Here is a 21248-nt window from a genome sequence, read left to right as displayed (position 1 = left end):
CATATGGTCTAAGTTTAAAAGCATGGGTCACATTTTTAAGCTTTTATTAAAACAGTACTGACATGCCCATATGTAATAGTGCTCGGCTTAGGCAGAACTTGGCTTCAGAAGTGGCCGATGGCTGTGCAGCCTTCACCTGTCACTCGGAGATGTATATTTATGATTTTATGTATTGATTTAGGTATTTAATACTTTGATGTTAAGTGTTCCAGATTTATTTATTTACTCATCTAGGTATGTTTTACTTTGACTTAGACGTTCAGTTATCCAAGTTATTATAATGCCAAAGATTGTTCTGACAATGTCAAATTATATTTCGACTGGCTTATACCTGCTCCAAACTAACGTTATTATACCAGCTTTCAAAAATCCACTATTTGTCAACCTCTACAAAGTGCATTTATACTGTTTTTGCTGCCTGTAATTTCTCCTCCTGTTCATACCAATTTCACAGTGCGTGACAGGAAAACAACATTCACAGCCCCCTTTTTGTACAAAAATACACCCCAAAATTAATATATTTCAAAGTTAGTCTTTGAAGAATACAGTTCCCTTTTTATGTTTCCACAAATGGTGTTGCCTTATTGAATTTTGTACCAAAGAGACTGTACCTCCTCCTGCTCATAATAGCTTCAGCTGAACTCTCGGATGTGTTTTGTACAAAAGAAGTGGATTTTGTCCACCATAACTTATAATGGAAACATGTCGGTAAGGGGTCTCCTAATGGCAGGATGACCGGGGGGGGATCATTAAAAATGTTTCAGTGCACATGTGAGTGAAAAAAAACTTTTCCCTCAAGTGTTTTGGGAGAATACAGGATTAACAATGCAGAAAAATAATATTATACTTATAATAATCAGCTGTTTTTATGTTTAAACACTTTCCTACAAACAGAGGTAATTAAGTGGTTTATGTTTTTTCTTCTCTCAGTGGTGACCAAGCTGGTGAACAGAGGCTACCAGCCTCATCTGGAGGATTTCCTCCTTCGCATCAACTTCAACAACTACTACAAAGACTCCTGAGCTGTCCTACTGCTTTGTATGCATTTTGCGCTTTAGTGTGAGTGCTTGGCACAAGCAAGTAAGATAATTACCTAATGCACCACAGTGTACCATGAGTGTTTACACCTTTAGAATCTCCTGTATGTGTTTTACACAACAGATAATTACACAGATGTAATAAATGAAGTTCTAAAATGCATTTAAAAACCCACCTGTTCTTTATAGGTTATTTACATTCAGGCTAGTTTAGGCAATCATTTTGAACGACATGTATATAAGCTTTTGGAATGGCTTCACGTCTGAAAGTGTACGCTGCCAAAGTTTGCTACTGAGATAAAGCAAGATGCCTGCTGTAAAGCCTCTCATGCTCAGGTGTGCCTCCAGCTGTCTAGATTCTAAGTGCGTTTAAGGTAAATGACTATTATATGTAAATACAAATGCTTTGTTTAATAAATGTTTTATTCTCTCTGGCAATAATCTTAAAGTTTTTTTGTGATGTAAAGAAAAAACGGTTACCTGAGTAAGAAAAATGATTCATATTTATTAAAGATTGCATGTTAACATTGGTTTTAGAAAATTAGGACAAATTAAATGCAAAGCCTTATGTGTAGTTGATTCTGTCAACTTCAGCCATTTTCACAAAGACAGTGGGGGGAGGGGAGATAATGCAGTCCTTGCTATATCACTGACACTACACCATGAGGACCCAGGTTCTTTTCCTGACCATGCATTACTTACACAGATATTATCAAAACACAGCTGTAATACGTGTTATAGACTTAAACAGGCCATGTACAGTAAAAGGATTTGGTTTCTTGACTAGATGGTTAAGTAGAGAAACTCCTCTCTCCAACTGAGCCATCAATCGGAGGAACAACACAGGCAGCCGCTTGTGTAGGTCATCAAATGGGAAACAAATCTCAGACTTATGTTCATGGACGCACCGAGCATGTTTGTATGCATTGCTGTAGTTTTATTGATGGTGTGGCTGAAGCATCTCAATCAGCAACCACAGAAGGAGACGGACAGAGTTTTCTTTATAGCATGAGAAGACCTGCTGACACGCATTTATATCAGGCAACACAAAGAGAAATAGTTCATTGTAAGGACTTAAAGCAAGTTTTACATTAAGGGGAAATGCGCTTATTGCTTTGTGGTGAGGAGTTGAATTGAAATATTGATAAGTGTTCCCTAAGTGTTGGCAGTCAGTTAGCTTTGCGCCAAGACTGGAAAGAGCCTTCACTACATTACTTCAGTAACTGCAACTTTGCACTTACATTTCCTTCTTCTCAAAGTCTGTTCGTGTTTTGAATGGGTTTTCGGTTAAATGCCTGAAATAAGGTCTGTAGTTGCTGCAGGCTTCAGATATATACTAACTTTGTTCTACAACATAAAATTCATCGTTAAATGTCGGACAATTTAATTTAAAGCACTACAACAGCAGTTGCTAAAAAGGGGCTAAATGAGACTACAAAAGTTGTCTGGGACATTAAACGTCATCATACCAGACACAGAGACTCATCTACTCACTAGTCCGTCTTTACAGGCCGACTTTAGTTACAATCTACTCTACAGAAATTGTGTATAGTAATTGTGTAGTAAGACACTTACTGGTGATGACGTTAAAGTCATGTGACTACAATGTAGTCCATTTACAGCCCAACATTAGCTTTTTACTTCTTGCAATGCAATTTGCGTTTTAAAAACCACAAAAGTGATGTTCATCTGTGAACATTTTCTTGCTGAACAAAACGTGCAAGTATCAACTTGTGTTTTCCACAGAGAAAAAAAAAATCCAGTTCAGAAATCTCATAGGATTTTTTGTCCAGGGAACCAGGGCGATGCTAACTTCCAGGTTCCTCTGGCTCTTCTACGACTACATGTTGCTATGAATCACTTTTACAATGAAGGTATAATTTAGAAAATGTTATAGATCCAAAATAAAACTGACAGAAAGGTAAGACTGAGAGAAAAAGTCACAATTGCGAATCTGTCTTGTTCTTCTGCACCATAGACGGCTTAATGGATTTATCAATACACAGCATGGTTTGGGTATGAATATTTCAGTGAGTCAGGAAGACGAGAGGAACATATCAAACTACATGACCCCTCTTCTGCTGACAGCTTAACAAGGTTGCTGCTGTCGTTCCCCCCATTTTCCACTGTCCACACGGACAGATGTCATCTACCATACAGCGAATAAGCACATTTCTCTAAATGTCAAACTTTTCATTGAATTCCTTTGATTACAATGGCTAATGTCACGAGCAAACAACATAATCATACCTAATTACTTCACCAGTAGAGCAGGCAGTCCTAAATGAAATATCTACACTTTATCCTTGTTTAACACGAAGTTCTGCCAAGAGCTCTGATAAAGAGTAGAAAAAGCAAGCAGACAAGCGAACGCGCCGGTCAACACAATGTAACTTTCACGATCAACGTCAAGTCAGTGGTTTCGACCTCATCTGTATAACACAGTACAAAACATGTCACATTCACACAGTGCACCATGGGCTTCCAATGTCCACTGAGATCAGCGCGACAGCTCAAATGGGCTGAAATGGAACAGAACTGCACTGGGATCCAAGGGGAAGGAGGAATTACACGGATCAATCACTTTCTCTCTTCAGCTTCTCTGATCTGATTACTATTCATATGTATGAGCAAAGCGCAAATTGCTTTTCAATGAGTACATAATACCCCACTGTGGTTTGCCTACATGCGTTACGGTAACATTTCAGTGATTTCTTTTTTTTGTATTACAGCTTAGTGCTCAGTGTAGAGGTTCTAATCTTCCGAGAAGGGACTCAGAGAACAAGCTGTTTAATCATGCACCGCATCAGTCCTAGTGTACTGAATCTGGAAGCTTTTAATTCAGCCAACTCTGATTAAACATCATATAGACACTCAGACAGTTCATATTTACAAAGGCTTACAGGAAATTAAGCACAACTTGCTTTTTAATTTCACTAAAGAGTATTTGGGCTTCTCAAAGAGGACCACATATGGAGTACAGATTATCTTAAGACTTGTCTTGTACAGGTAGTGGAGAATAAAAGTAAAAAGCCAATTGTGTCCACTGCTTCGACAGTCATGCTGACATAGTAACGATACTAACAGGCAATGCAACCGCCATTGCTCTGAAGATATAGGGAGCCGGCATGAATTTAACCTATTTTTAAGTCCTTCATCTCTATAAAAGTCTAGGATCCTTCAAATTCTTCAGTAGGTGCATTCTGTAGCCATCAAGAGTTGTTAAACAGATATTATCCTCGGAAGTGCTTTAACTTTTTTGTACACAAAAACAAGAAATAACCGCCAAAGTAGTTGCATAAGAACATTTCAAACACGTGTAAAACAACATAAAGGAATGAACTCTCCACACCCAAAACTATGTAAACCCAAAAAAGAATGTAAACCTAAACTGAAGTACATGATTCACCACCTTCTGTTACATGGCCGGGGATATTAGAGGACAATAAAACACAATCAGTACCTATATAGTGTCCCTTTTAAAGTAAGTACCACCGATGGTGGCGTTAAAAACAATTCCAAATCCAACCCATGCTACATGTCTGACCATAGGAAAGCAGATCTAATGGAGCGCCAATGAGATGTGCTTTTTGCACTGGTCAAGGCAAGTCCCCTGCTCACGTCTTCTGCTTTCATTACAGCAAAAAACTGGAGATCTAGTAACACAGGGTGAATGGAAGTGAACTACACTCTCTAATATGGATGTTACAGTACCAGAGTTATGGCTAGGGGGTCATGATGATGCCTTCATCCAAGGAAAGCCTTCTCTCCTGTGGAAAAGTTGTGGCCTAAGTCTTGGTGGTATATTTATTTATTTTGGTCCTAAGCGGGGCTAGGCCTCAGACTCCAGGTCTTCTTGTCCTGCTCCGTTGGTCGTGTCGCCCTCCTCAGGCTCCAGCAGCAAGAATTTGCCATCGTTGGTTAGAGGCATATTCTTCATCAGCTGAGCCAGGGCCTCCGGGTCCTTGTAAAAAAAATAATAATAATTGAATTGATAAGTCTATCTGCTTTAGAAGTAGTTTAGTTTTTTTGTATCAATTCCTCAGGTTGTGACAATACATTTTGAAATGTTGGTAAAATGAAATGTTGACTATCTCCCCCTAGTGGCTGTGTTTTTGTTTATTCTCATCATCTAGCATTTGTCGAGGTTGTCATCTTCACTTTGACTCTAGCTTTTTTCAGTGGCTGAACAACGGAAAAAGATTCAGTGTTGTCAACCTATAAAACCTACGAAATAATACATAATAATAGTTGGTACTGACATGCCCATAGGAATACGAAAACATTTTTGTTTCCTTTGCAAAAAGATGTTTCCCAAAAGTTGAAAAAAAAACCTCATAAAAAAAATACAGACGTAAGACTATCAAAACTTTAAATAGCATAGCAGAAAGGGATTTAGAGACGAGGGATATTAACAAAAGCTGGATGAAGTAAAGTAAAACAATAAATGCGTCAAAGGGAAGGCAAGTTTGAAATGTTCTTCTAAAAGTTTTCTACAGAGAATGTGCTGGAGGCTTGGGGCGTATTAACTGAGCAAAAAAGATTTATAACTTCACTCTATGTGATAAAAGTTTGTCTCAACACCATCAATGATATAAAGCCCTCCAACAGAAAATGTAATGTCTCCGTTTTTGGGGAACATTACCATAAGAGGGTGATTTACTCTCCTTCACCACTTAAAATATATAAACTTTATCCAAAAGAATCTAGAAATCGGAATCAAGACTGAATGCAATAACTGAGCTCTATGTTTCCATGATGGCGGCGATACCTTCTTGGCTTCTGTAATGTCCTTCGCCAAGCTTATAGTGTAACATATCTGTGAATGAAGACAAAGACATAGACTTCAGTATACATTCGTGCATCACTTGACATGTTTCTCCTCCGTGAATAAACATGTTTGGTGTATCGACCTTTTCGCCCTCTGTGTTGCTCTCAAAGACGAAGGCGCTAAACGAGGGCTCTCCCTCCTCGTCTCCATCGCTCCAGTCTCTGCCCTCCACCACAAATCCCATCAGCCTCCCGTTTTCCTGGTGGGCTGCAAACTGGCACACCTCTCGGAGCTGGAACTGAGAAAATAGAAGTGATGGGGAAAGGATTAAGGTTTTAAAAAATATGGTAGGGAGTTAAAGTACAGTGAAAAATGTTTATGACTTGATATTCTGATGAACTTACACTTATTCTTGTAACTTGAGTCTGAGGGTCGATCAAACTGTTGTGAAGAAAAAAAAAAGACTTTCACAGTCACGCATCACCTGCACACTCAGTATTTCAGACAACTTGGATTAAATAGGTCAGGCTTTTACGATACAATTTCTTGTGCACAAAAACAAAGCTACACACAAGCTAATTACATTTTAATACTGTAAACAGGACAGTTTCGCTGTAAGGCATGGATTGTTTTCCCTGTTGTGTTGCACAGTGTATGAGGTTACATGCTGCATAGCTCTGATGGGTTCAGACCAGACTATCACATGGTTTTAAATACATTTAACCACAAATTAAATACATTGTTAAATAGTAGCAGAAATATTGCTAGACTGTAAGGCAGACAATGTCAGATTAGATTATTATTGCAATTATAGGATAACTGTTTCTCCACAGGACAAGAAGACCAAAAAGACTGCTGACAAACTACTGGCTACATTCACCAAACCTCAGCATTCTTGGCAGATATTAATATTGAAGCCTTTGTTTGTTTTGTATATTAGGTGTCTTTGTTTGTCCTTTGTTTGTATTCGTATAGCAGTCCATAATCAAGTGATGAATCCTACCTGAGGCTACTGCTGGTGACCATGAGGTGGGACTCGGTGGTCTTGAAGATGTTGTGTATGGCTCGGGCAGCCAGCACCTGCCTCATCGCCTCATAGATGACTTCCTGGTTGTTGCCACAGCGCACTGCCATTGAGCCCAGAAAGCGCACGGCGAATACTTGCTGCAGGAGGGAGTCTGCGAAAACATGCAAACATCACCCAAACACAAACGTGTCAGCATCGTAAACCGTCAATGAGACCGAACAAGACAAATACAGACAGGGACACTCGTGAATGAGGGTACACAATGAGGTCATCCTAAAACAGCGCATCACAGACAATAAGCGGGCTACTAAGTTGCATTTAGCAGAGGAAAATGGTTACCATCACTTTCTGTTGAACAGTCGTCATCCGTTTCTCCAAATGGATTTGTGCGTCTGTCAGGAAGGGAGCACACACACATGAGCAAAAAAACAACTGAAGCCCTGCAGTGAGCAATTTCAGTACCTGGAAATCATTTAATTACAAAGAGGCCATCGTTCAGGGAACTAGTGTCACCACCCGCGAGCACCTTGTCCCCACTTGTACCTCATAAACAAGCACCCACGCAAACTTCCTGTTGTCCACTCACCTCCCTCCAGCCCTGTTCTGGTCCAGAAACTCAGAGGCCGGCAGCATGATGTCAAACTGAATTGGTGTCCCAGGCGCTATCAGATCCTCTGGTTCTGGAGCTGCGCCTGTCTGGGAACCGCCAGCGAGTACACCTCCTGGCTTCGCTCTGCAGGAATGAGAGGGACAGAGGGAAGTTAAATAATGAAGAGGAAAACCCCAAAAAACCCACCGCTCAACTGAAAAGGACAGGTTCACATTTCTTTTCAAAATATTAATGTGTCCATATATGAATCAAACGTGTTAATTGTTTCTGTCCACACTAGCTACAAAGTCCCCTCAAAGTTACTCCAATGTTGTGGTCCGGAAGTGGGAATTATTTAGTGATAAAAACTTGAGAGTGAGTATTTGATTGGAGGCAGATTTTGCCATTGTGAAGGTTTCTCTTTAGAATGGGCGAGGAATAATTACAGCTTTGGTGTGCTACTTTTACACTTGAATGCTACACACTCTATATCCAGCTGCAAGACTGAGGCTAAATCTAACAGGTCCTTGGACATAACAACACAGATAGACACACACATTGATGTGCTAACAATCTTGTATGAAATGGTCATAGATGTTGGAAATATGGGTTAAGAGTGGGAGTTTCTTTGTTACATTGGTAATAAGCAACATATACATTATCGCTCTTATGAGAGTCCCATGGTTCACCCCTTCAACACGCTCACATATTCATACCAATCAGTGTCTGTGGGGGTGGTTTAGCAAAAGATCAGATTTAGCATAAACAAGGCAGAGATTGTTTTATTAAGTTCAACGGTCCAAACATCCTCAGTAATCACAGGTTGACATTTTGATCTTTCTATACCTCCTGAACCACCTGAAATATTGTCTAAATCACAATCACAAATAGTTCAATTCAAACAGAACAAGAACCTGCAGAGTAAGAAGTCATGTTTCCAGTGTTGGACAGACAAAATGATCAAAAGGATATAACATAAACACACTGACATAAAGAGCCAACACCAAAACAATCTCAAAAGCATGTCAAATACAAGTCAAAAGCATTGTGCAAGTTAGTCCTTAGTTTTCAAAATTAAAATCCACTTAAATCCACTGTAAAAAATTGAACCTGAAACTTCAGGGGAGAATGTAGGATGTAGTGTTATGAATAAACCCTTACACAAGCAGCATGCCTGACCTGTCAGGGTTGGGTGAGCCTTCTGGTCTTTTCTCAAAGCTAGTGATGGGGGTGACTGCCTGGATGGCGGTTTGGTTCAGTCGGATAGCCACAGCCTATCAGGAAGCAGAGACATTGAAGCATTTCTGTATCAGCAAGTGGGTCCATAATAACACCAGAACAATGTGAAAATCTGCCCAAACTATTTAAAACATTGAATTCCCAGCTTTTCATGTGTGCCTGAATTTTATGATGCGCCATCAAAAATACCCAAAATACCACAGAAAATATACAACAGTTTGTGAAGTGTCTTCAGATATACCATTATTTTCCCAAACTCCTACAATGCTGTGCCTTTGCTCCTGAGATGACGAGAATGTTATTTACAGTTATGTGACATAGCTATGAGATAAAGCAACATTTCCCTGGAGCCAACCCTCCTGCAAACAGGAAAACATTTCTGGGATTGAAAAGCAGTAAGACAACAACAGCTGTGAGACACTTAAGAGAGAAGAGGGAGAGGGTCTGTGTGACAGCACTGGAACAACACCATTACATTTTTATGTCTCTTAAACAGAGAACAGGTTCCTCATATTTTGCGTTCCTCATTAAAGTTGTGGGACAACAAAAAGATCTGTTAGTGCGTAATCAAATAATATGGCTGAGGTACTACCCACCATGATTGATAAAATGTTTCTGATTTAGAGTTAGAATTTTGTTTACCTTGAGTATTCGGTTTACTTGGTGTGTTTTTAACTTGCAGCTTGTGTACGTGTGTGTGTGTTTTCTCCTAAAGTTTTTAGGGCAAATATAACATATATAGATACATATATAGGATATAATCCATAAAATAAAGGCATGCATATAATCCATAAAATAAATGCATATTTCACAATCCCACACAGCAAAGATGAATGAATATGAATTCCCCTAAAAGAAAATTAAAGTCAATTTTGTTGTGAATGCAGCTAAGTTAATTCGATTTGCAGGTAAAACATCTATTCTCATTTAAAATGATCATTTCTAATAATATATATCAAATAGGTGGAAGGATGAGTACAGATACTCCCACCGCTGTATATGGATGTCTCCTGTGTGATTGGTAGATGCAAGTCCCCTCTTGGTCATTTCTTAAAAAATTTAGAATTTAATTTAATTTAATATTATATGTAAAGACTGTAAAAGGAAACATGCTGTTGTTTTTTTGTTTTGTCAAAAATGATCAGAAAGCGAGGTCCCCACTTGGCAGGTGTGGAATGATATTTCACTGTTGGTAATAAAGGTGTGTATGTGTGTGTGGGAGTGCCCATTACCTCTGGGTTGTCAGTCAGGTAGATCTGTCTGGAGATGTTGTTCACAGTGCAAATCCACTGAGAAAGAAACACAGAGATCCACAATAAGACTTCCTCGAGCTCAGACACACGCCCCCTGAAAACACTTGACTGATACCAGCTATGACAGGCCAGTCAGATGTGTCCAAGCACAAAACCCAATATGAAAACCAAACAAATGAGTCTGGACAGCTCCTCTATTGTTCTATGACGGACACTTGTTCCAGCAGATATCTTTGGGAAGAAGAGGTAAATCAATAGAGAAGATCAAACACAGCTGTTTAAACGGCCTCATTCACACTTACTTCTTCATATTCCCTCTTGCTCTCAGCTTGTAGAATCATTGACCTGGGGGCATAAACGACAATGGAGAGGATTCAATTAAATACCTCCAAATATCTCTTACATGTTTGAGTATATATGTTATATGTAAAGATGTGTGCATACGTTTTGCCTGACGGGGATGTTATCTGGAAACAGTAGCGTCTGTCTTCGCACTCCACAGCCATGACGGAGCTGTTGTCCAGGTCAAGCACCATGCCTCCAGCCACCGCCCCACGTGGCTGACACATGAGGTTCCCTCCCTGGGTGAAGAAGTACAGTCGGTCCCAGGCTGTGGTCACTAGGCCTGTTTTACTGGAGCACAGAAGAAAAGGATAAAGGTCAGCGCTACAGGAGGAGGTTTACTTTTTTGATGTCACATTGGAAAGTTTAATAAGTGATGACTATCTTAAGATAAGATCTTATTGCTTATCTCTTAGAAGGTCAAGGATTTAATGCTGGATGTGACGTAAATTCATAACTCACATCTGGTGTACATATGAGCTTTGCCATAATAAAGATACACCAGAAGTATCTTTTAAGTCCTTCTCCGGCTCACTAGTTCAGTAAAGTATAATCCATCAAAATAACCGGACACTTACTTAGAATTGGAAACAATGCAAACTGTAAAATTATTAATCTGATGTTTTATTGATCTTTGAAATAAACTCTCATTAATCACTCTCCTATATGATACCTTTTTGTTGTCTTTTTTCCAGGGAGGCATTCTATTTAATACCAGAATTGCACCGAGTAGAGTGCATACCTCCGCCAAGGTCACACAGTTCCTCTAATTCAGTTGAGCCCAATCCATTGCCAATGAAATAGCATGAATGGAACGTCTAGTTCAAGTCAGTTATGTTGTCAGCAAGCTTAATAATTAGCTAAAGCTTTTCATACAGCTGATAAAAAACAATACCACCGGTTATATGACTAGACTCATGATCTGGATCAACACGCTTCTGTTCAAAAATGCCCATCTCTTCAGGAAAAGGTTCCACAGGGTTTGATTCTAGGATCATTATTTCTTCTTATTATTCATTTGTCCCAACTTCGATAATAATAATCAATTAAAATTATACTTCTTAGCCAGCAAGGGTGGAATTAACTAATTAATTTGACTAAAATTACACAATTAGGTATTTATAAGTCTGTAATCTACTCAATTACCTTTAAAATCATAATTGAGTCCTGAGTACAACTATAATGATCATTCTAAACTTTCATCTGCATTGTTGTAGCCAATAAGGCCATCTGATCTCAAACAGGCCAATGCATCATCAGTTAAAAAAGTAAATAATACTCTGAGTAGCATTTGGGAAGAATATGTTGTACTTTTACTTTTTAAAACTATTTTATTACCAGTAGTTTTTCTTGTTACTGAGTAATATTGTACTGTATCTATGCAATTAAAGATTTTCAGCACTCTTTCAACAACTGCTTTTAAGTGATAACTGAACATTATGAAATATGTCCAATGCAGTCACCAATATTTCTCAGTGTAAACATTCATGTTTAGTTAGCTTGTAGAAAAAGTAACTTTATTAAAACGTTGTTAACTTGTACTATAGTCTTATATAATTGTTTATAGTAATATTGTTTTTTTGTTTTTTCATGACCAACATTGCCTCCTTATTTCCCATATTATTAGCATTATATTATTTATCGTTTTACATACTCAACAATTTTAAACATAAATTCTCTTTTACATCTAAATTCTCAAGTTGTCCTTAATACCATTACCTTAATACCATGAGTGCCTGGATTTTCAGTGCTCAGCTGTTTTTTAGGTTTCTGTGCCTATGAATAATAATGATTTTTTTTTTTTTTCTACGACAATGCAATTTACCACTGACTCACTCAGAGCGACGTGTGCATGACTCATTTGAATTGCTCATCTTACTCTTTCACATTCTATTTATAAAATACTCCAAAATAAATTTCCTTGGATTAATATTATAATGTGTGGTTCAGGCTGCTGTGGGTGAGTCAGACCGTTGATATTGGGAAACCATTTGAAATAGCAAATGTTCTCCGGACTCAGCTCCATTTGACAAGCGTTTGAGGCTGCTGGCAGTGAGTGTCATTAAACAGAATGGCATTCTGTGGAAACCTTTTCTCTGGTGTCACAGACATTTGTCAAAGACTCAGGATGTATATGAGGCAGAGAGAGTTTGACAGCTCTGACATTTCACTAAATCACATCCCAGGCTCCGTCTACAGCTCTACCTCCTGAAGCCATTAAGGAAGTTTCCCTTCTCATACATCCACTCTGCAATAAGCTGACAGCGCACACTGTCAACATGTTACCTGACACACCGTCTGCTGTGACAGACTTATTGTTTACTGTGCTCGTGTGTATTTTGAGCAACTTCAGCAAGAAAAGCAAACATAATTTCTCTGTCTGGTTATTTAGACATTCAAGACCGAATGTAGCTGCTGTATATTGATTGCACCATCTATAGCACAGACTTAATCCTCGAACAAAACACATGACAATGAGGACAGATTAAAAGCTTGTTCCTTGACTGTTCAATTCATTGTTTTCCCCAAGACACCCCTTAACATATTGACTAGCAAGGAACGCTATGTGAATAGGAAGGGTTCTTGGGTTTACGATAAGGGCATAATTAGTATAATTGATCTTACTTCCTAATGTTGAGGTAGCCAGCCTTCTGGATAAGCGTACGATTTACAGGCTCAGTGTCCTTATCTGGCATATAGACGGTGTCCTCTACAGACAGAAGCTCCCTCTGGGCCATACGCATGGTCTCCGCCTCCGCGTCCAGCTGGGCCTGGATACTAGCCACAGAAAAAGTATGAATACAGGCAAAATTAATAAAAACTGATTATCAGAAATATAAGCATTAAAACACAGGATATTCAGATGTGGATGACCGCTATACTTATTCACTGATTGTTAGGCTGACGAAAAATGTGGAATTTTTTGTGGAGAATGTTGCTGAACACTGCGGTAAAATGATTTCTGTTAAGGATCATAACCATCAAGCCACAGCATTATTTCATATCGTTCCTACCAAAATGACGGTTCACTACATGTGCTTTATGCATTGAAATGAATGTTAATAAGACAGTCTTTACTTTTGTGTCATGGTGGACACAGAGGCGAGAAAGCAGTCCATCTTCTTTGACACCAGTTCAATGCCTTTCTTGAAGAAGCTGATCTGAGAGATTGGAAATAATAATGAACAAATCATCATGTGTTTTGTTTATTTTCATAGTCACACTTTTATTTCAAATAACAATCACTTGGTCACCAGTGGGGCTGCAACTATCAGTTATTTTCATGATCAATTAATCTGCCCTGTAGAATTTGTTATTTTTGTTTGAAAAATTACTTTAACAATTAACCTGTTTTACAAAAAAGCTGCAGATTAACTTTCTGTTCCAACTCTAGTTACTTGCTCACAGTTTTACGTGTTTAGTATCAAAGGTAAAATGTTCTTCTAGCCAGTCGTTATATTGCCCGGGCACACTAAAAGCTGTAGGGCTGGGTATAAAAGTTGATACTTTTATGGCACCAACCGAACTGCCTCGATACCTTCAAATATGGCTAATGCCTTATCATTTGATATCAAATTCCAATACCTAAGGAGTTAAACTAATCAGCATCAATGAGTCAACAAGCATGCAGCATCTTGTTGTGCCAAGATCTAAAAGTGTTGGTGATTGGCTGTCTGAAAGTGTGCAGGATACGCATGAACACCAGAGATGGGGTGGTGTATGTGCAATGTAATCTTTTGTCATAAAATTGGAATCGAAAAACTAACCTTTAGGAAACCGTATCGAAGTCAAGGTGTCACTATCCAAGTTTATTTTAGTAATACCCAGCCCTTAACAACTGCCGTTATGTAAACTAAATCAGTTCATATGATGAAGCCACTTCCCATTTTTGAATCCTGAATTTCAAGACTGGCATGATAATGTGGTCTGGCCCACAGCTGCTCAGTACCTGTGCCTGTGTGTAGCCTAGCATAGGTTCAAGCATAGCTACTCTCTTGCGATACTGCAGGGCGTTGAGGGCGCAGTAATACTGCAGTGAGGCCTGGTGCTGCTTCCTCCTAGTGTAGGCCACCTCCTTCACCATGTCTGACTTCAGCTGTCCGGACAGGAGAGGTGGGTTAAACATGCAAATATATATATATACACACACAAACGTATCCTGCAAAAACTCACTTTCAAGCTCTGCGCACACACTCATGTGTATGCAAATACTTTCTTGTTTTCTCAAGCACATACAAATGAGCAACACGGTCTAATTATCTTGTAGATGGACATGGCAACACATTCTATAGAAGCAAATAGCAGAGGAATATTATTATTGTAGCCATTTTTTATTACAGCATGTTGCTGTTAGAGTCTTACTAAATCAGGTGATTATTTAATTTTATCTTTTTGTATTTCAAATGATTAGAAAACACTCCCACGGCATTACCAGAGCATTACTACACTGCAGGGCCTTTTACAACTTGGGATTAACTGGGGAAAAAAATTTGTAAGTGATAATGGGAAAGCACTTCTCAATCACTCTACCTTCTCATTCTCCCTCTTCTTGGGCAATCGGCTGTATTTGACCATAGCTGCCTCGTGCTCTGCAGGAGACAAGAGGAGAGGAGGGATATGAGGATCAAATAGTAAAAGCAGGCTGTAACTGTTTTCTGAAATAAGTTTGGATTCATACATACCATCGGTGGCGATGCCGAATATTTCCTTCAGTGTGCTTATCTCTGAAACATCCAATTTTATGGAAAGCTTTGTTAGCAGTAATTAAAATGGATCAGCGACTTTGAAAAATATATTATTGCTTGAAGAAGACAATGCAAGCTGTTGGTTAACAACAAAAGTAATTCATCATTAATAAATGACACATGTAGCTTTGTTTGGAAATGCATGTTTTTTAATAATTAAAAGAATTTAAGATTTGAAAAAATATATATTATCTGCAATAATTATGTGTTATCGGGAGTTTGGCTAGGGACCTTTGTTGCAGGTAATTCCCTCTCTCCTCTACCATTTCACTACTAACAACTTGGCAATAAACAGTGTAAAATGCCTCCAAAACCCTTTGAAAAAAATATTATGATACATTTTTGTATATATGTGTGTGGCCCTACCTGTAAGGTCTTTTTCTCGGAACTGGATCAATGGGAAAACCATGCTGTCCGCCATCTGGTTGGCTAGCTCTGAGTGGAGCGAGTTCAGCTGGACCACACGAAACAGATTATACAAAAATATCAAGCACTGCATACAGACACAAACAGAAAGTGTCCCCCATGCCAAACATCTTGAGGGATTTCAATTTATTTTACTACGTACAGTCACACATGCTGCCAGCTTCTCCTGCAACAATCTGGAAATGACTATTTTTGCTGAAATGGATGCAAACTGTAGACAATGCCTCTGCTACATCATAAAAAGCCCATATTGTGGAGTAGTACATTTCACGAAGAGCATAATAAACCTTCTGTTTACTCTGATATTGTAAACACGACCTCGTAGTGCACAAACAAGCAAATCCTGCTATAATTCGCTATGCTTATCAGCAAACTACACTCCAGCATCTAACAAGCTGACATCCAGTTTAATCTGAATGATTTAGCAAGTGCTAAAGTTCACCGGATTATACTCAGGCCTAATTCTCACAATAAAAATGAGTTCTCCTCTGAGGTAAAGGTCAAGCAAACAATCAACCTGTGTCCTCTGAGCATATGTGCGTGAGGATGTGTGTGTTCTCAATCCTTTTGAGTGCTGACTGTGCAATCTTTGTGGACCCCCGTGGCTGACAGTGAGAGGCCCATCTGTTTCATCTATATACCTCAGCCTGTATACTCCTCTTTCATTCATCCATCTATCCACCTTCAGCTGCCTCCCTCTAGCCATCCATCAGGTGCACGAGGCACCATATCCATCCCCCAGTTCCCCTCTTAGCATCAGTTCCGGTCTTACTGGGAGGATAATGATGAGGTCTTTGCATTGAGGTCAATTTCACCAGCGTGCTAGGGAAGCACAGGTGCAACATCATTTGTAAGATAAAGAACCATTTGCTGAATGTTCAGCAGTTCAGCATCATCGCTCTCTTCTGCAAAAGGAGGAGACGCACACACAGACAAACACACAAACAAAGCAGCAAAACTGAAAACATAGGACTCACCTCCCCTACAGTTTTGGCGAAGCTCTGCAGCGTGGTGATTACCTCTTCATCACCTTTTCCAAGGGCAAAGTTCTGGACAGAAGAACAAAGAGGGGAAGGCATGTTTAAACCATGAACTGCATAATGTACACATCTACTATAGGCGATATATTACTGGAAAAGGGAGGATGCCTGGCACATCACTGTCATGGATCATGGCCAAAGATGCTATTAAACCACACGCGTAGATGCTGAGCCTTGTTTAAAGGAGCATCAATTACAGGACATTGAAAGAATTGAAAGAGAATATGTTGACTTCAGCAACTATTCATTTAAAGCTATGACATTTGAAGTTAATATAGTAAGCACTCCTGCACTTCTTATATTCTATTTATTGTCTTATTTACTTGATTTTATCCTTCCAAGGTATTTCTAGGGGTTGCTGCGGCACAGGAGGCAGAGCATTCATCCACCAATCGAAAGGGACGGTGGTTCAATCTACATGTTGAAGTGTCCAAGATATAAAACAACAAATTGCTTCCTGGAAATTGTTCCATTAGTGTGTAAGTGTGTGTATGAATGATTTTTGGCTCGTGGTGAGCAGGTGGCACCTTGCATGGTAGCTTCTGCGACCAATGTGTGAATGGATGAACACTGACTTGTGTTGTATCGCACTTTGAATTCTTTGTTATACTCAAAAAGAACAATATGATTGAAACAATTTCCAATTTTTCTAATTTTTAACTTTATCTATATTTTCATCAAGAGGGTTACATTTTTAATCTTATTTGAAATTCATTATGACATTCTATTTCTGATTTTTGTGTTCACTCTGGGTCTATTTTCCTGTATTATCATGACCCTGGTGAAGGCCATAAGATGAAACTGCTAATTAAGTTGTTCTTTGTCCTAAAAGTGTTGCTGGAGATTCGACCTCTTTGTAAATTGTCCATCTTCTCCACACACCTTGGATGTGGGTGACATTTTGCCAGAAACCCTTACTCTTCCGTGAAAGCCCTCGATACTCTTTACTACTACTACTGCTACTTTGAGCTGCATTTCTAGTATGAAAGACGCTGTCCAAATAAAGCAATATTTTACAGTTGTTGTGGTTGCTTTTCTACCAACAGAGTTGCACTTCTACTTAAAGGTCCTTCCCAAGATTTTAAAATGACAAATATGCAAAAATGAGGTGTGTCTCATGTCGCAGACACATGCAAATTCATGCATGGACAGGAAAAGGTCAGATAAAAATAATCACTGCTGGATTTGTCACAACAACCTGTCCTGACAATGCTTAGAATACAGGTTTGACTTTTTCTTTCTTGAAGGAATCAGCAATCAGCAATAAGCACATAAGCAGCGTTAGTTGGATGACTAAACAAACACCTGCTATGAGAACATGGTCAGGGGTGTAGGTTTGATCCAGAAGTTGGGAGGACAAAAAAACTATATAGAGGATGATTAAATTGGTTAAAATTGAGTTTACTTAAATCAATATTGCACTTTCCATATCAGTGGTAGTATATCAAACAGTAGAGATGCTACAATAGAGTGTAAGGCACTGCTACTGTTTTTCATATTGTTAGAAAAAGCTTTTGTTGCATCTTTTGCATCTGTACTTTACCGTCTTATTTTTGGACAACGTTCAATGATAGTGTCTTTTTAGGAAAACATACACTTTATTTATAAATATTACCCAAGAAAAAACTTTGGCAGAGGTATTTCTTTCAGGCACTTATCATTTAAGTTAAGGCTGTCTGTATGTAGCCTGAAAAGCAAAAAAAGGCCTCAACACACCAGCTGCTGCTGGCGAGACTTTGACAAGCATACCAACCATTTTTGGCACTATTCACTTCTCTTATCTGGACTATGGTGGCTGCACAGTCAGAGAACAATGTTCAGAGACACTGCAGGAAGTAATTAGTAAGTGCCCATACTTACTTTCTTCTCATATTCCAGAAGCTGCTGTGAAAGCTGCTCTGTGGCCAATCCCATCTCACTCTGCAGGGGACAGATAGAAGAAAAAGAGCGAAGTATTAGCAGGGATTTGTCTGTACATTTGTCATAAACCCTTGAAGGAATAAAAGGAAGTGAATGGACAGCAGGTGAATCAGGGTTCAACAGGAAAATTCAGCCGTGTATGCATATAGGATTTAAATGAAGCATTTATTGTGAAGGCAAGTGGCTCAATGAGGCCTCATTTACAGAGAACAAAGAACAAAAAAAACAGAAGGATTTCACACAACCTACTGCATATCACACACACAAAAAATATGATTATGATAGCCTAGTTTTGTGTTTGTCTAGCAGAGTCTACATATGTGCATCTGTTTGTGTTTCGTTGAGTACCTGGGCTCCGAACACCCGCTGCAACGATTGTAGCAGCTGGTTGGTGTAGGTTGTGAGCATCCCAGCATCTTCCTCAAACACACTGAGCAAGGAGCGAGTCTGCGGGATAAAACATCAACACACACACTTTTGACAAACATGATTGCTTGACACTTGTAAACAGCGCTCAAAGAATTTGTCTCTTAATCAATTACAGATTATAGGACAGGATACTGCTGCTACTTTGGATTGTGGATTGTGTCACTGGAAGTACATTAAGAAGAGACATTTTAATGATCAGCGTGAACAGCAGGAATCATTACAGCAAGCAAAACTTCTTTCAGTGTTCATCTTGGCACCTGACTTTTAGGACAGATTTTAATAACTGTGAAACAATTCTTTTGCTATTTGGACTATTGATCAATCAGTTTTATAGCAAAAATGTCAAATATTCTCTGGTTCAATGTGCGATTTTGGAAGGTTTTAAAACAATAAAGCCATCTGAAGATGTCTAGTTAGGCTCTGATTTAGGCATTTAACCCTCAAAGAGCTGGACAGCTGCTGGCAGATAAAAAATAGCTATTGTTCCAAAATATTTAATACGTTTTGAACAGCTAAACCTACATATTTCACACTCATGTCAGAAAAACTAACCAAATCTTGGCGTTTTTTTTCTTTTTTAATAGTTCTGGTAAGTTAATCAATTCTCAGATGATGCAAATGTCAAATTGGGACTTTAAATTAGCCAGATTGATATTTTAGGTTCTGAATCTGGTCATGTATGACACTTGATGCTGACTGGTAGAGTACGATAGGAGAAACAAGATAAATACAGGGGAGTCAGGCACCCCATAAATTGTCTGAGATCTTTGAGGTTTAACCGATTAACTGAATAATCAATAAAATATCTGCATATTGATGAAAATGGAAAATAACTGCTTGTTGCAGCACTAACTGTAAATACAAGTCCTGGGACAACATTAGCTCCAAATAAGTTTAAAATATTTGTTTTAACCATTAATGTTATAAAAATCAAATGGGTCTGTTTAATACATCTGGACAATTCAGGCAGAGCTGGATGTACTGTTTTTGGTTTATCCTTTATCCAGTGTTAGGGACAATTACTAAACACCTTTTAGAAAGTATCTAAATTCAGAGTAAACCAACAATTTGACGCAGGTATGGTGGTACCTTGAACTCTTAGAAGAGATGTACAAGTACATTGCTGTGCAAAGACACTGAGTTAAGGATGTGGGTGGCTGCAGTACGCTGAGGCAAATTGAAGAGACGCTTTGAAGTGAAAGCAAAGGCATAATGATTTTCCTGCAGGCTTGCTATGCAAACTGAGAGAATCCTGTTTTGGGTGTAGTATTTTTTCCCTGTAAACAGGTGCAGCAAGGCAGGGCTGGTATTGCAGAGAGGTACACACCCATAGGCTAAAGTCTGTTTACATGTCAATCCAGTTGACTTTTGGCCTCGGAAGGTTTGAGAACCAATTCACACTGAAAAAGAAATCATCTGGAATATTTGTCAACTTTGGCCTTCTTCACTTTTTATTGCAGGACACACCAGCCCTGTTTCTTGTTAGGAGAAACACACACACACAGACACGACCCTCCAGCATGGCTTGCACTTAAGCAGAACCATCAAAGAGGTCAGCAGAGTGATGCAGAAAATACAGGCTTCATTAGATGTGCATAATGGCAAAGAGTGTCCTGCATCCCATCCTGGTATGACTGATTTCCTGACATGACGTCTAGAAGAACTTTCATACTGAATTTCAAGCCTGTGAGCATCAAACATCATATGGTACTCACAGCTGACAGCTACCACTGCTACCCTGTTGCAGACTATTGACTAATTCCAAGGGAGTCCGATAATGGAAACCCCTCCCACATCCTGTGAATCAGGCCCAGTTCGGCTCAAGGATGGGCTCTGGCCCAAAAAATCTAACTAAGTACGACATGGAAAGTCAGAAGATTGCAAAAAAACAACTGTGGTTGAGCTATGGCCCTGACATCTTCCAGAGTGGTCTGAGTCTGGATGGAATGCAGAATATCACCTCTCACAGAGAGGAGCTCTGAAACGAGCGGTAGCTTTGTAAATACAACATAAATGCACACAAAATGCTGATAATTGTGACTAGCTGTGTAAATTACAACGCTGTTGGTACAGACACTCCTGGCAGAGGCTTGTATTCTCAAAACATTGTGTCAACTGGGAGCTGTCATCGACCAGTGGACACAGCCTACAACGGGAACAAGATATCGTCTGGGCTAGTAAGCTAACCCGGGCGCTGCTCACGGCTCTTTATGTGACAGTCGTGTCTTTAAACGTGACATAACCCACACAGGCCTACCTGAGGACTGTCCTGTAAAGCCTCCTCCAGGAGCAGTTTGTGATGTACGGCCGGCATCTTGTTAGCGGTGGAAGAGAAGAAATGGGAGCATGAATTATTCAGAGCGTGGACTCGGTTTCCCATAGTCCTCTGCGCCGGCGAGAGGGAACACGTAGGAGTTGGAGGCGGGCCCA

The 21248-nt window shown here is 39.3% G+C and overlaps 2 protein-coding genes across 3 annotated transcripts in view; one reads left to right on the top strand and one right to left on the bottom strand.

Annotated features, from left to right (window-relative positions):
- tubgcp6 (tubulin gamma complex component 6) overlaps positions 1-1475 on the top strand; it is a 29176-nt gene extending 27701 nt beyond the window's left edge. The window contains exon 25 of the mRNA XM_030424976.1: positions 931-1475. Coding sequence (XP_030280836.1) covers positions 931-1022 — 92 coding nt within the window. The 3' untranslated portion in view covers positions 1023-1475. The remainder of the gene's footprint in view (positions 1-930) is intronic.
- A 478-nt stretch (positions 1476-1953) lies between these two features.
- appl2 (adaptor protein, phosphotyrosine interaction, PH domain and leucine zipper containing 2) lies at positions 1954-21226 on the bottom strand. Of its 2 annotated transcripts, none has more exons than XM_030424977.1 (21): positions 21076-21226; positions 18738-18836; positions 18330-18389; positions 16407-16478; positions 15370-15457; positions 14941-14982; positions 14789-14847; positions 14208-14354; positions 13337-13419; positions 12884-13036; positions 10361-10549; positions 10219-10261; positions 9896-9952; positions 8586-8698; positions 7422-7568; positions 7175-7227; positions 6812-6986; positions 6213-6249; positions 5951-6106; positions 5809-5856; positions 1954-5001 (listed from the first exon to the last, which is right to left on the bottom strand). In XM_030424977.1, exons 1-21 carry the CDS (start codon positions 21196-21198, stop codon positions 4870-4872), a joined length of 2076 nt encoding a protein of 691 aa, XP_030280837.1. In that variant the 5' UTR covers positions 21199-21226; the 3' UTR covers positions 1954-4869. The 2 variants fall into 2 exon arrangements, with proteins under 2 accessions (XP_030280837.1, XP_030280838.1); XM_030424978.1 differs by having other exon boundaries at positions 8604-8698.
- Between the last annotated feature and the right edge of the window lie 22 nt (positions 21227-21248).

This window comes from Sparus aurata, chromosome 8 (genome assembly GCF_900880675.1).
Source record: "Sparus aurata chromosome 8, fSpaAur1.1, whole genome shotgun sequence".
NCBI lineage: Eukaryota > Metazoa > Chordata > Actinopteri > Spariformes > Sparidae > Sparus > Sparus aurata.
Note: the sequence above shows the minus strand (reverse complement) of the source record. Positions and strands in the feature narration are given on the sequence as shown.

Bases quoted from the DNA above. Each gene is read 5' to 3' on its own strand.
- appl2 (XM_030424977.1), bottom strand. From the start codon at position 21,198: ATGGGAAACCGAGTCCACGCTCTGAATAATTCATGCTCCCATTTCTTC. The intron at 7,569-8,585 runs GTAAGGGTTTAT...TCATTCCTGCAG, and splicing joins AGGTCAGGCATGCTGCTTGT to AGCGAAGCCAGGAGGTGTAC. The intron at 6,107-6,212 runs GTAAGTTCATCA...CTATTTTCTCAG, and splicing joins CTCAAGTTACAAGAATAAGT to TTCCAGCTCCGAGAGGTGTG.